Source organism: Rana temporaria, chromosome 5 (genome assembly GCF_905171775.1).
Source record: "Rana temporaria chromosome 5, aRanTem1.1, whole genome shotgun sequence".
NCBI classification, from domain to species: Eukaryota; Metazoa; Chordata; class Amphibia; order Anura; family Ranidae; genus Rana; species Rana temporaria.
Window position 1 is genome coordinate 340,372,007 of NC_053493.1, and position 15,823 is coordinate 340,387,829.

Consider the following 15,823-nt stretch of genomic DNA (forward strand, 5'->3'; position numbering starts at 1 on the left):
CGTTTTTTCTTTAATACACATTATAATGCCTATTTGTACATTTTTCTTGTATGTACATTTTAAATAGAATTGTGAGGTTACTACAAATTTTGTGCAGGAAAAATCACATTGCTCCTATATTCATGGGCAGTACTGGGGCAACATGTTCCAATTGTCCATTTACAAAGCAGGTTTGAACATGAAGGAAGAATCTGATCAAACCTGTACCGGGAAGTGACAAATAAACCTGACTGGTTACTCCTTGCCACACAGCACTTCCTTCAGATCCTCTGATTAATGAGACCCCATATGATCCTCATGACAACAAGGAAAGACATTCCAGGATGTCTCGGAATATAAAGGACAATCCATATATGGCTATTACAGAGACAAGCTTGCAGAGGAGATTCAACAAATGCATTATACACCAGTGAAGGAATTCAGGATTCACAGTCATATGGAGGCTTACTTAAGCGTTTCAATTTGTCACATCAGATCTGTCACTGTCTGCTTGCTGTATGCTTTATACCAGTTTAAACAACCGCTGAAAAGGAGCCTTTCCGTTTTATCATTTAAATAGTGATGCACAAAAGGGTGAACATAAAACAGGTCACACAGCAATAGCAGATCATCACACACAATGCACAATTAAACCTCCTACGGCTCCCTTCAAGATGATGAGAATTAGTCACTAGGAAAACTTTGTATAGAGTTTTGTCTTCTGTCTTACGGTCTACTGGATATTAGAAAGTAATGAAAATGGAATACTGACGATTTTGCAACACATAATATGGGGTAACATGTACGTAAATGTTTAATTGAGATAGCTATATTAATAACGAATGAATTAATAACGAATGTCATTTCAAATCCCTTAAAGTGTATGTAAATCCCACTAGTGAACTTCTACTTTCTCCTTTGAGGTCTGTTAAATATACCAAAGTATGCATTTTCTAAAATCTGTTTGATAAGTGCAAAAAAACTAAAAATGCCAGCAATTTAGTGCTCTCCTCTGTGCTTTGCATTTTTACTTCTTTAGCATCCCTGCCCTGCTTACCTTGGTAAACTGCATACCACCTCCCCTTTTTCTGTAGAGATGAAAAAAGGTGGAGGATTTCTGTAGTCTGAACACACTTCCTGTCCTAGGGGGACATGGTGCTTCTCCAAAGATATAGTACAGTGCGTTGGCTTTGTCATTCAAGGCCAGGAAGCCTTGAAAACCAAAAAATATTACATTGGCTTTGCAAAAAAATAAAAACATACTCACCTAGGTGGTATCAGATCAATGCTGCATCTGTCCCCTGCTGGCTCTGCAATGAGAACTGAGTAATCAAACACTGCTGATAGCTCACTGAGTAGAGAGCCATGACTGTCAGTCACTGGCTCTTTGCTCTGCCCCTCCAGCGCTCACTGGGCTGTGGAGGGGGTGGGAGGGAATGGCTCAGGCTCTCTGCATTTCGCATTTCCACCCAGAAGCCCAGAAGCCGGTCCAGGCTGCTGGGCTTCTGGGTGGATCCCAACCATCTTTTCAGAGTCTGGACCAGCTCTGTGATATCAGCCAATAGTGGGCTTTGGCCCCCTGACAGCTGAAAACGGGTCACAGAAGTGCAGAATGAACTACACTCCTGTGATCCATAGAAGTATAGCCCAAAATGTTGTACTTCTCCTTTAATAACTGTAAAGCTTAAAGCGGAGTTCCGGGCAAAAATACAACTTGTTCTTGTACAATAGTACAATAGTCCACCCATTATGAAAGAACGAGCAGTGGCAATCACAGGGGTAATTTTATTCAAGAAAAACAAACAAAACAACCGTACTTCTGCTTTAAAAGTGGAACTTCAGCTTCCTTGGAAGATGAGTGGCATTAATGTCAGATGGGTAAGTCTGAAGAAGACATCACCAGGGATTGATGGAATATTGCAGCAAAAGCTGCCTCTTTCATGGTGCACCATAATAAGAAAACAAAATAAACTAGAATTCAAAGCTGAAATGCACAAACCTGAAGCAATTAAATCTAGTTTTTCTACTATCTGACCAATGATTAATGTCTGAAGCTGGCCATACAAGCATTGCTTTATTTAGCCCAGCTTGTAGGAAGAACAGAAATCAAACAGATTCCTACATTCATACTAAAAAGCATTGATGGACGAATCTCCTCTGATAGCTATTGTATTCTGTCAGCCAGTGCTGACCAGTGCCTTCATCTCATTGGATGGAGGGGTTGTTTGGCTGACAATTTCTACTAAGCTCTTTTGAAAGGCTTGATTAACCTTGTCGACTTTTGTGGAGTCTAGTAGGGCCAACAAGGACAACCACAGATTACATTTCTGCCAATTAAAGGGGAGTTCCAGCCTTTTAATAAAAGTCAGCAGCTACAAAAAGTATAGCTGCTGACTTTTAATAAACAGACACTTACCTGTTCCACGGTCCAGCGATGCGGCGGCACGGAGCTTCGCTCCTCTCCCCGGTGCCTCCATTCACAGTCTGGGCACCTGGCCGTGACAGCTTTTGGCTTCACAGCCGGGCATGCACTGTGCATGCGTGAGTCGTGCCGCGCTCCCGGAATGGACAGGCGATCTCCTAGGACCGTCACGTGTCCCAGGAGATCGCCTAGAGGGAGGGGCCGCCTAGGGGCAGAGGAGGAGTCGCCTAGGTGGTCCCTAGGTGGACAGGAAGTCCCACTCCTATCGAACCACCCCCCCCCCCCCCCAAAAAAAATGACATGCCAAATGTGGCATGTAAGGGAGCGAGGAGTTGCCTTAAACTTTTGGGTGGAACTCCGCTTTGAGTATGAATCAGACAAAATTCAAGGCATGTATTAAGTGTAATATATGGCTCTTACTGCTCAACATGAGTGATGTAATAGTTACTCATTGTAACTATTCAATTTCCAACAATTTACTGTGGGTAAATAACGCCTATCTTGCCTATACTTGCCGGTGGAGAAACTACCTCTATGCACACTCTGGGGGTTATTTACGAAAGGCAAATCCACTTTGCACTACAAGTGCACTTGGAAGTGCAGTCGCTGTAAATCTGAGGGGTAGATGTGAAATGAGGGGAAGCTCTGCTGATTTTATCCTCCAGTCGTGTGCAAGCTAAAATGCTGTTTTTTATTTTCCTTGCATGTCCCCCTTGGATCTACAGCGACTGCACTTCCAAGTGCACTTGCAGTGCAAAGTGGATTTGCCTTTCGCAAATAACCCCCTCTGTGTGCAAACAGCCGCAGCCAACAGCGGCACAGCCAGATCTGTACTCTGTGCAAATCAATGGGTAGCACTGCAATGTTTGCATGAAACGCACCTCTTAGTGGTTACAGGTGTTTGGAGGATCCAATTCACCCTGGATGCAGATGGTTTGTGTCCAGGGTCAGCAGTCCTGGATGCAGCCCAGTTTGTATGCACCCATAGCAGAGCAGTCCAGATGCAGAGGTTGCCGGTCTGAATGGGCTCTAAGTTGGTGCTGTGTCCTGTAAGGTTTGGCAGCTGTGCCTCTATCACAAAACTGGCTGCTCAGAATTACAAATCCTTTGGCAAGTTTACCAGTCTTCACATATAACTATATTTAGCTGCTTTCTAGCGTTCAGCTTTAAATAAAGGCAAAAATCAAAGATCGCTCCACAATGTGAGCAGTGCACGTATTCACACGACACTGACAAGTAAGCAGTGAGATAGAAGTCACAGGTTCCGATTATCATACACACACTAAATCCAGCCATGGTAACAAACCTATTTTTAGAGCTGGCTTCAAGTTCTTGCATAGTATGCATATCCACATAGACATAGTACTTTACTGCTCTGTCACCTGGCAGCTCTGTAATCTCATATTATTATTATTAGCTGCTTGTCAGAGGGTCCTGGAGTCCATCTAACGTACCAGAATTTGTAACCCCGAATAAATGAAGCTGAGCTCCTCACAAGGATTAGTAGCATTGTCTCCTGGTCAATCTGGGCACATTCTGAAGGTCCGCTGGGGGAATGGAAGTGAGGATTTTATGGTATATCTTCCACATACATAGGTGTGAGCATGAGGGTATGACCATGACAAATCCTCTATAGAAATCAATGGTGAATCACTGATAAAATCAACTATTAAAGTATATGCAAACTCAATCACTAAAATCATATAAGCTTTATAGTTGATGTCATTTCAAAAACCTATTCCATTATATTTAAATCTGCAGCTTTCATTGAACTCATAAGGTCCATGGTTAAAGTGAGAGTAAACTCATCTCTGACTTTTACCTAAAGATAAACCTATAATAAGGCTTACCTATAGGTACTGTAAATATCTACTAAATATGCACCATTTAGAAGACATTAAAGGGGTTGTGTAAAGGTAAAAAAAAAAAATCCTAAATGGCTTCCGTTACCTTAGTGCAGTCCTCCTTCACTTACCTCATCCTTCCATTTTGCTTTTAAATGTCCTTATTTCTTCTGAGAAATCCTCACTTCCTGTTATTCTGTCTGTAACTCCACACAGTAATGCGAGGCTCTCACTGGTGTGGAGTGTCGTGCTCGCCCCCTCCCATGGAATACAGGAGAGTCAGGACGCTCTCTATGTTGCAGATAGAGAAAGGAGCTGTGTATTCCAGAGGAGGGGTCGAGCACGACACTCCACACCAGGGAGAAAGCCTTGCATTACTGTGTGGAGTTACAGACAGAAGAACAAAGGTACTAAGGTAAAGGAAGCTATTTAGGAAAAAACATTTTACCTTTACAACCCCTTTAACTGTACATGCAGCCAGCGACATCACCGGCGCATGCACTCTGAAGGAACAGCCATTCGGTCCGTTCCTTCAGAGTCCTGTGCAGTAAACGGCAGCTCCCACATGCATGCACAGGAGGGATGTTATCGCAGCTCCAGCCAGTAAGAGAGCCAGAGTCCGCGAACCCGGAAGGAAGACCGGGTGAAGATGGGTGCGCCTGCAGCGGTGACATTGCGGCCCTGGAAGGCTTCCTTTTCAGGGAAGTTTAACATAATGTGCTAATATGCGATGCATACTAGCACATTTTGATATTACCTTGCAATTCTGACATTTGCGTGGTTGTGCGATGCTGTACCCAAACAAAATTGACATCCTTTTCTCCCCACAAATAGAGCTTTATTTTGGTGGTATTTGATCACCTCTGCGGTTTTTATTTTTTGTGCTATAAACAAAAAATATATATAAATATCTACTTTTTGCTATAGTAAATATCCCAATTTAAAAAAAATAATAATAATAATTTTTCCTCAGTTTAGGCCGATATGTATTCTTCTACATATTTTTGGTAAACTAAAAAAAAGAAGCGTATATTGATTGGTTTGCGCAAAAGTTATAGCGTCTACAAATTATGGGAAAGATTTATGGCATTTATATGCCGTTTTTATTTTTTCAATTTATTTTTACTAGCATAAACTATACATTTTCTCATCAGCAGAATATAGCAGTCGTGTGACTTCTATCAGTGTCCAGCCAAGCCCTGGTTAATCTTGTAGGAGGGGAATTAATTATACTCTGACTGTCCTATAAGACTGCAGGGCCCCTGACCCTCTGTCTGAACAGTGCTGATTGGCTCTTTAATCATGACATTTTTGGAAAATGTTTGTAAAAAAATTATAAATACCTTTATTGTCACTTTTTGGCTTCTATCTCAACTCCCTAATGCCTAGCTAATGCAATTTATATAGCGATCTTTAGACTCCATGTACACTAATAGCTTTTGGCTTTTTTTTTGCCGAAGCTCCTAAACTCAACTCCATAAAAGCCTTTGCATCTATGTACACATAGGCTTTTAGGATAATTTAAGAGCTGTTGGAGTTAGAATCACATCCAGGAAAGAAACGCTTTAATCGCCAGCCGCAAAATGTGGAAAATCGCGGTGCGATTTTGCATTTTTTCTTTCATTTTCCCGCGACCGGCGGCCAAAGTAGTTCAAGTGTACACGCAGCCTTAGGCCTCGTACACACGACCATTTTCCTCGACAGAATCCATCAAGAAACTTGGTGGCAAAGCTTTTTTGCCGAGGAAAACGGTTGTGTGTATGCTTTTCTTTGAGAAAACTGTTGAGGAACTCGACGAGGAATCTCAAGTTCTCTTTTTCCTCGATGGGAATCTCAATTTCCTCGTCGTGTTCCTCGTCGGGCTGGTTTTCGACGAGAAACACGATCGTGTGTATGCTAAGAAACCCGCGCATGCTCAGAATAAAGTATGAGACGGGAGCGCACCTTCGGTAAAAGTAACGTTTGTAATGGAGATAGCACATTTGTAACGCTGTAACAGACTGAAAAGTGCAAATCGTCTCTTACCAAACTTTTACTTAACACACAGTAACATGAGATTAGCAAAAGCAGCCCCAAGGGTTGTGCCAGTGGAATCGAACTTCCCCTTTATAGTGCCGTTGTATGTGTTGTACGTCACCGTGAGAACGACGAGATTTGGTCTTGACAGTGTGTACGCAAAGAAAGCTTGTCAAGATTATCGACAAGCCTGACAAGAAACTCGTCGAGGAAAACGATTTGTCTTTTCCGATGAGTTCCTCGGTTGTGTGTACGAGGCCTCAGAGTTTAGGGTTCTTTAAAAGTTAACCTTACTTTGTCAGTTATGGGTCACTGCACTTTTGCTCTTTGCACTGTTGAAAAGACTAAGCCCATTTATAAGCGCAATATGCAAAGTATAATAATCCATAGCAGCCAATTATCTTTCAGTGTTCACACTGCTGTAAGCCAATACGACGGTAAATTACCTTGCACCTTGCATAACATCTTTGCTCTGTACTGCATGTCATACTCCAATTGCATAATCTAAAAAGCCAAACAGCAATATGAAATAACCTAAAATGAATTTAACTGCTGTAAGCTGAAATCTAATTGTTGTAGGTTACAAACATCACAGCTGGTATTAAATATAGGTTTACTATTTGTGAGCTCTACTGTGTACACTACTGGACATAAAGTATGTTCCAGTGATGTAAAGAGTAGGGGGTGCATAGTTATACGCCACAACTAACTTTCAGCTTTTATGGGCTACCCATGGACTAGAACAGTGGTCTTCAATCTGTCTGCCTTTATATGGCCCTCGGGGCACCATTCCATCCACTGACACCAATGATGGGGCACCATTCCATCCAATGACACCAATGATGGGGCGCCATTCCATCCACTGACACCAATGATGGGGCACCATTCCATCCAATGACACCAATTATGGGGCGCCATTCCATCCACTGACACCAATGATGGGGCACTATTCTTCCTGAAGATTTCTGTAATCAGTGATAAAATAGTCACAGAGGAAGCTATTTCTATTCACATGTTAATATCTTATAAGCATTTTCGTGTGTGATTCTTCACTTTATTTAGGTGATAAATTTTAAGCATACTAACCTCCAAACCTTATCCTTAACCTTACCTTATCATGCACAGCTTGTAACAACTGAAAACACGAATAAAAAAAAAAAAAAAACGTAAGCTCCGAGCGCAGTCTAAATCTAACCAACATAAACCAGGACCTGCACTGGAGTTGCACAATACCCTAAAAGGCTTTACTGTACTCTTTTCTAAATAGTAGAATAGATCATGCATTCCAACCATTTGTAGAAATACTACAGGAAACTATCAAAGTGGAACTATACCCATTATTACACTACAGCCTTAGCCTGCTCCCTTTCAGCCGCTAGCTTGTGATTCATCAAATACTTTGACCTAACAAAAGTGGGGCTTGTTGAGATCTGCACTAAGAATTCTGTAAAAAAACAACTTATTTAAAAAACGAACTTTCCATCATCCCTAATGGCAGGGCCATGTAGATCTTTAAAGTGGGGTTTCCCCCGAAATTTTTTTTTTAACATTAGATTGAGGCTAATTGTGGGAAGCACAATCGGGTGTTTTTTTTTTAATCAATGCAGTACTTACCGTTTTAGAGATAGATGTTCTCCGCCGCTTCCGGGTATGGTCTTTGGGACTGGGCGTTCCTATTTGATTGACAGCCTTCCGACCGTCGCATACAGCGCGTCACGAGTTGCTGAAAGAAGCCTAACGTCGGTGCGGCTCTATACGGCGCCTGCGCACCGACGTTCGGCTACTTTCGGCAACTCGTGACGCGCTGTATGCGACGGTCGGAAGGCTGTCAATCAAATAGGAACGCCCAGTCCCGCAGACCATACCCAGAAGCGGCGGAGAACATCTATCTCTAAAACGGTAAGTACTGCATTGATTTAAAAAAAAAAACACCCGATTGTGCTTCCCACAATTAGCCTCAATCCAATGTTAAAAATGTGTTTTTTGGGTGAACCCCCGCTTTAAATTGTATCTCTATTTAGGAAAGTTTAAAGTTGTGCTGTGAATAAAAAGGAGGCAGACATGTTTTTGGACAGATTTTTGACGTTGAGTTCCCCAGAATGGGGACATTAAATATGTATGCTTTAAAACTCTAAAGTTGGCTCATGGGTATGTCCTTCATTATTCAAGTTCTTTAATCGGTTACAAATGCTGAGAATACTGAAATGAGGTGAGTTTATTTAAAAGGAGAAGTCCAGTCTGAGCTTGTTTGGCTGGGCTTCTCCTATGGGTCACAGGAGTGCAATGCATTTTGCACTCCTGTGATCCGTTTTCAGCAGGGAGCAGTCAGAAGTCCACTGTCTGCTGACGTCACTGGAATTAGTCCAGGCACCGCATCATCACAACAATAAAGTCTGGATCCGCCAGGTGCCTGGACTGAAATCATCCAAATCTCAGGCTCTCAGCGAGCACCTGAGACCCTGAGATAGCCACTCCCCGCCCCCTCCACAGCTCAACTCTCCAATGAGGGGGGGGGGGGCAGAGCAATGAGCTGCTGACTAACAGGCAGCAGATCTCTGCTCAGGGAGCTGAGAGAACCAAGCCATTGGCAATGTTCAATCGCTCGGTTCTCAGTGTAGAAGCAGCAGGAGACAGATGTAGAATTTGACAGATGCTGCATCCACCTAGGCAATTATGATTGGGGGGGGGGGCTTTAATTCTATTTTCATGTTTACTGAGAACAGGTTCACTTCAAATATAATCTAATAAAAACTGGTTTTAGTTTGTGAAGCTGCAAGGGTTAATGTACAAAATTAGCTGATCTCCTAAACCAAACGCCCAAGGATAATCCATGATCTGTACTAGACCTGCTTTTAGATTATACAGGATCCATACTTGGCAATGCCCATCCCCACTATCGCATCATCATGAACGAAGGCAATGACAGGATTCAAAGCAGACGTTTTCACAGAGAAAAAGTCTATTTATTGCATTTCATGCTTATTAAGCCTCTTAAATGGTACATTAAAGAGGATTTCAGCCTCAGCCTCTAATTTTTTTCTTAATATACCCCTGCTTACTGGGAGACAATGGGGTTGATTTACTAAAACTGGAGAGTGCAAAATCAGGTGCAGTTCTGCATAGAAACCAATCAGCTTCCAGGTTTTACGGTCAAAGCTTAATTGAACAAGCTGAACTTAGAAGCTGATTGGCTACCCTGCACAGCTGCACCAGATTTATCACTCAAACCTCAATGTCTGCTCAATTCAGACAGTCACCCAGCCACCGGATACAGCGTTGTTCTGCTGACATCATTCGGTCAATAGACACTTCTTGGTCCCATGTCGCCATCTTACTTCTGATGTAATTGAGAAGCCTGTTGGCTCTTCCGGGTTCAGCTGGCAGGCATCGTAATGGTGCTCTGCTAGGCCCGCCCCTCCTACTTGCTGAATGAAAGACTAAAGGCCACCTAGGATATGGATGTGCATACCCCAGGTGGCCCAGTGAACAATATGCACATTGTCCACCCAGGTGAACAATGTGCATGGAGGGGTGGGTGGGTTAAAAAAATAACATAAAACGCTGCCCTATTACTATAAAGGAGGGGTCGGTAGGAGGGAAGTAAACAACACAGAGGGTGTAGATTTGCTTTAAGGCCTAGGTTTAGTAAAAAAAAATTAAATCAAATCAATGAAATGTGTTCCTTCTGCTGCTGGCTCCTGCTTTAGCTGAAATCTTTTACCTCTGACCTTCCCCCTACCCCCACTGCTGAGGACCTGTGATAGGCACTCATCAAGGGTGCCAACCATGCCCACCCTTTCCCTCCATTCATAGGTGGCATGGTCTCTTTCAGCACTATTAACTATGTTGTCTTATTTATCTCCGCCTTTTGGCTGGATCCAGGTCCGCTTGTGCCTACACCTAATTTGTATGCCAAAGGTCAGTTTATTCACTGAGAACAGGTTCACTTTGCAGCCTTGCAGCATTTGGCTGGATTCTAATCCTCAGATTTTGTTTTTGTAGTAGCATACCCAGTTATGCATTTGGCCAAATGTAAAAAATGGTATCAAATGGATGTGCTGCCAAATTCAAATATTTAAGCTTACTTAAGCTTTACTGTACTAGATTTGCCTTTAAACTTGTTAGGAAATTTGACTTTGGTAGTCGATTTCCTAGCACGGTCCCCTCCCTCCTTGCACGCCACAGCCTTCTCCTCTCCTGTGAGTGTCACTTACTTTCTATGCTGGCCCAGCCAATCTTTCATTCTCTTCACCTTTTATGTAGTTGCTGGGACAGGAACAAAGAGGAACATTATTAAGTGTTACTTGAGTGACAGTTCCCTGTCTGCTGGACTTACGGACACATCCAAGATGGGGGCATCCAACAGCAGTCTCCGAGCTTCTGGATGTTTACACAAGATAATCTTTTAAAGGTAAATAATGTGCATAAAATATGTTTATTGCATTTACAGTTTTATGTGAAGATTGTTGAAATGAATGGTCAGGCCAAAGGACTAAAATAAAGAGAAAAAAAAAGCACAAATAATACCACAGTCTACCCACCTGGAGGCTGCTATCTCAACCTTTGTCCTTGCTACAGCCGCTGCTCTTTGAGCTCCTTCAATGGCCCGATCTACTTTTTCTTTTGTTTTGGTGTTCTTTATCGGGATAAGCTGTTTTCTTATTCCACGTACTAAAACATTGTTTTTATACTTTCCCTCTTCCTTTGTGCCTTCAGGGAATATGGTACATCCATATCCATGCCTCCTGTTATTCAGCCATTCGCCCTCATACTTCATTCCATTTGAGCGCTCACTTACTCCAAATCCAGTGCGTTTATCATTCTTCCATTCCCCCATGTAGGTTTCTGTGGTGGTGGCATCTACGTGATCTTCTAGGGGACAGTAATCAGAGTCTAGATCTCCAAAGCTAATTGTAGAATTTGCATCACTGGAGCTTATTCTACTCATAGCTGCATCGCTTCTCACAGAGCTACGCTTGCTAGATATAGAGATCTTGGACTCAGACTTTCGTAGCTTTATGCTACCCAACAGCGATCCTCTTCGGAACAAACCTTTCTTTTTGCTGGTCATAAGCTCGGACTCACTGTGAAAATTCAACACAAATCCTCCGCGCGTCCCTGCAGGACTATCGGCTCCAATGTCATGGAGCACTGTGCCATTACTCTGTTCACTGCGAAGTGAAGACAGAGAGGTTCGAAGAGGTGAACGGATCACCGTAGCCATGCCATAGGGAACACTCTGCCGGACACCATATCCATGTCTCATGCCTCCCATCCATTGCCCTTGGTAGGTACCTATAAAGCAATAAACATCAATGTCAATTTATTGCCAAAGGAAAAAAAAAATGCAAAAACTACATTTCATAAACGATTGTGGCATTGTTAAAAACATTATAAAATAATTCCAAAACACTTAGCTCTGGTGTTAAATATACATATCCTAAGTTGTATACTTCCTTGTGTAGTCCAATAATTTCTAAATACTGCATACTAAACTTTCCATACACTGACTTCACAAAGGAGGGCACCTGGTGTGAATCATTCAGTTTTTTATTTTCTTTACTAATATTCTGTAACAGCAACTGTACGGTTCAGTATGGGAAACTTTGCACCGGTGGGGCAAATATTCAATTTTAGAAAAATGTTTAATTGTTAGGAGATAGCATAGATCAGTTCTATTTTATCCTAAAGCAACCCTGTCAGGGGGAAAAAATATCAACCAAAAATGTAGGAGACTTCAACCATACTTGATTCGGTACCTGGTCATCACATTTCTGCTCTGCTGCAAAGCTACATTGCCTCCAAAGGCCTTCACTTCCTAAGTACTTAAAAGTCTGATAGTTACCTGTGTCCCCAACCTTGCTCTATGGTTCTTACAGGGCACATCAGTGACTTATGCCCTGTACACACGATCGGATATCTGATGGAATCTAATCAGATGGATTTTTTCATCGGCTATCCGATGAAGCTGGCTTTCATCAGTCTTGCCTACACACCATCGGTCAAAAATCCGACCATGTCCAACGTGGTGATGTAAAACACTACGACATGCTGAGAAAAATTAAGTTCAATGCTTCCGAGCATGCGTCAACTTGATTCTGAGCATGCGTGGATTTTTCTCCTATGGAGTTCCACACAGACGACCGTTTTTTTCTATCAGATTTGTATCCATAGGAAAATTTTAAAACACATTCTATTTTTTTTTCACCGATGGAAAACAAACCGGTCCGTTTTCATCAGACAAACCGATCGTGTGTACAAGGCTTTAGGGGTCAGAATCAGGAACCATGGAGCATGGTGGGAAAGCTGGCACTCAACAGACCAGAAGGTGTAAACAGATACAATAGACTATAGCGCTAATGAACTGATGAATAATTGCAGAGGGTTTCAAAAACAGTCAATAGTAAAATCATCAATCATAAAGACCATGAAACAGACCAAGGGCAGTACATGTCTGGTTCTAAAGATGAAGGCACATGGGATGGGATGATGACGGTACTTGTAACAAGGATCAGTCACACATTGGCCACAGCATCCGCAAAGCCATCTTGGAAATAACCATCCTCAGAATAGGGAAGACAAAAGGCAGAGCACAGATTGGTGTGATCATTACAATTCATTTTATTGGGGGGGGGGGGAATAAAAAATCACAAGAATCAACAGGAATACAAGCAATGCATTTCTGGGTAAAAAAAAAAGCCCCTTTCTTCAGCCTAGATGCTTGAGAAAGGGTCTGTTTTGCCCAGAAACCCATGGGAGGCTTCAGAAAGGGTCTATTTTTCCCAGAAAAGCATTGCCTGTATTCATTTTAATCCTCTTTGCGGCTGTCTTTGTGCACATGCAGAACACTTCTGCTGTGCTCCTTCTCTGCCTATGCTCCGGTCAGCGTTTTGTGCTCATTGCATTGCCGGATGCTTGTCATTTCCTAGGTCCCAGCTGGGTTTACATTATAGATCTGTGTGTGTATCTTGGTTCTCCTCTCCACCTACACCTGCCTACCTTAGAATTTCTGTGAGCTGCCCATCATGCTCTTTTACCAGGCCAGATGCTACTTTTTTTGTAGGTAAATTGATGTTTTTTATTCTCACTAACAAGCCATACCCCATAATTTCCAATGGGTACCATTCATATCTATGGGACTTCAAGTCGCAGCGACTTCATAGTAGTCCCTGCACTACTTTGGTATTACTTTGATGTGACTTGAGGTCCATAGACCTCAAGATTACACAGATATTGCTTCAAGTCCGTCAAAGTTGTGGCAAAAATCGTGGAAAAATCGCAAGACTTTCAGGTCCCAGAAGTGTGAAAGGGTCCTTAAGTTTATTGAAATACTCACACACGCCTTTTGTCTTTCCTACACTGGGAGGTGTGTAAGATGTAAAAGTTATTTGGGGCAGAGAGGACATTTAACGAACAAGCGGTAGACCAGGTAAATATGAAGACTCGTGCTTTACTGAACGCCCTTGGTTGATATTGCCCACCCCAACAAGGTCAGTTTAATAGTTATAGTTCAGAGTTAAGGTGTTAAATTTGGTTAAGGACAGAAGGAAGACTGGGTTAAGCATTAGGGTCACATTGTTAACTTTAGGGGTAAAGTATGGAAAATGAATGGAAAATTCATCAGCATTTAAAATCTGACAGACCAATCTCAAGATAATATATTGCAGCTTACCAATCATGAGATGTGTTGGCTGCATTGTTTTTCTTTTTTTCTTTATTTTTTCACTTTGTTTTCACCTGGTGATCCTGCCAGTAACATACCTCCTGTATTACACAGACACCACTCTGGATGTAGAAGCACAGGGAACAGATTTGGACAGCAGCATTGTCAGTTTGAGGGAAGGGAGGCGTGTAAGATGTGCTAGCAGATTTAACCCCTTTGCACCACGCTATAGCTAAATGACGGCTACAGCGCGGCCGCACGTTGCCAGGAGGCCATCATATGACGTTCTCCCCTGCTGGCACTGCCTGCGCGCAGGGACGCATCGGCAGAGATCTGTGAATGCTGCATCCTTCGGAAGCAGCTGATTACAGATCGGGGTAAAGAGCCAATCACGGTGGCTCTTTACCATATGATCAGCTGTGTCCAATCACAGGAGCAACCGCAGAAGAGCTCCAGCCCTCCTCCGGTCCTATTCCAGACCCTTATTTTCTGCTTTCAAGCAATGCACCTAGCTTCTCCCCAGCAGCAACATAAGGAAAGGGGGGTGCACTGTGATGTAAGGGAGGGTGGGGGACTCAACTTTTGATGGTGGGGTGGCTCTTGACATCTAATGTAAGTGGAGGGGATGATCTGGACATCTAATCTTACAGATACAACCGGCCCTTTTGAGGGCAATCATAATGCTGATGCGGCCCACAATGAAATTGAGTTTGACACCCCTGACCTAAAGCATACAAATGATTTAACATCTTCCACCCCAATGGAATATCTATGTAGGTCTTTCGATAAGCATACCGGCCATATCTCATAAATCTATAGCATTTTGTCCTCTAAGTCAGAAAATTGTTATATAAATAAGTGGGAACAGGATATAGAGGAAACGTTTGAATGGTTTAAAATGGCACAATTCGCTTCAAAATCATACATCAATACTTCATTGATCAAAGAGAACTACAAAGTTTTACTAGTAGATGGTAGATGGTACAGGTGAGAGTGGCATCATGTGTCCCAGGCACTTCCCCCTTATGTTTTAGGAGATGTGGCATAGAAGGCACAGTATAGTAAAACCTTGGTTTGAGAAAGTTTTGCAAGACAAGCAACATTTTTTTATAAATTTTGACCTGATATACAAGCGATGTCTTGATATACAAGTATACAAGTAGCGTCATGTCACAACTGAGCATAAAAGAGAAGAGAGGCGCCTCTAATGCAGGGGTTGACAAATTTGCTTGGAATCTAGGAGCCAGCTAAAAAAGTTAGGAGCCAGAAAACGCGCCCCGTCCCGACGAGCTTGCGCGCAGAAGCGAACACATACGTGAGCAGCGCCTGCATATGTAAACGGTGTTCAAACCACACATGTGAGGTATCGCCACGATTGGTAGAGTGAGAGCAATAATTCTAGCCCTAGACCTCCTCTGTAACTCAAAACATGCAACCTGTAGATTTTTTTAAATGTCGCCTATGGAGATTTTAAAGGGTAAAAGTTTGTCGGCATTCCACAATCGGACGCAATTTTGAAGCGTGACATGTTGGGTATGAATTTACTCGGCGTAACATTATCTTTCATAATATTAAAAAAAATGGGGATAACTTTACTGTTGTCTTATTTTTTAATTTAAAAAAGTGTATTTTTTTCCCAAAAAAGTGCGCTTGTAAGACCGCTGCGCAAATACGGCGTGACAGAAAGTATTGCAACGATCGCCATTTTATTCTCTAGGGTGTTAGGATAAAAAATATATATAATGTTTGGGGTTCTAATTAGAGGGAAGAAGATGGCAGTGAAAATAGTGAAAAATGACATTAGAATTGCTGTTTAACTTGTAATGCTTAACTTGTAATACCAACGGCCACCACCAGATAGCGCCAGCTCACATCTGGTGGTAATAACTTGTAATACCA

The 15,823-nt window shown here is 42.4% G+C and overlaps 1 protein-coding gene across 2 annotated transcripts in view; it reads right to left on the bottom strand.

The window, feature by feature from the left end:
• Positions 1-15,823, bottom strand: part of JPH1 (junctophilin 1) — a 144,106-nt gene that overhangs the window by 91,069 nt on the left and 37,214 nt on the right. For both annotated transcript variants that reach the window (XM_040354441.1, XM_040354442.1), the window contains exon 2: positions 10,803-11,556. In XM_040354441.1, coding sequence (XP_040210375.1) covers positions 10,803-11,556 — 754 coding nt within the window. The remainder of the gene's footprint in view (positions 1-10,802; positions 11,557-15,823) is intronic.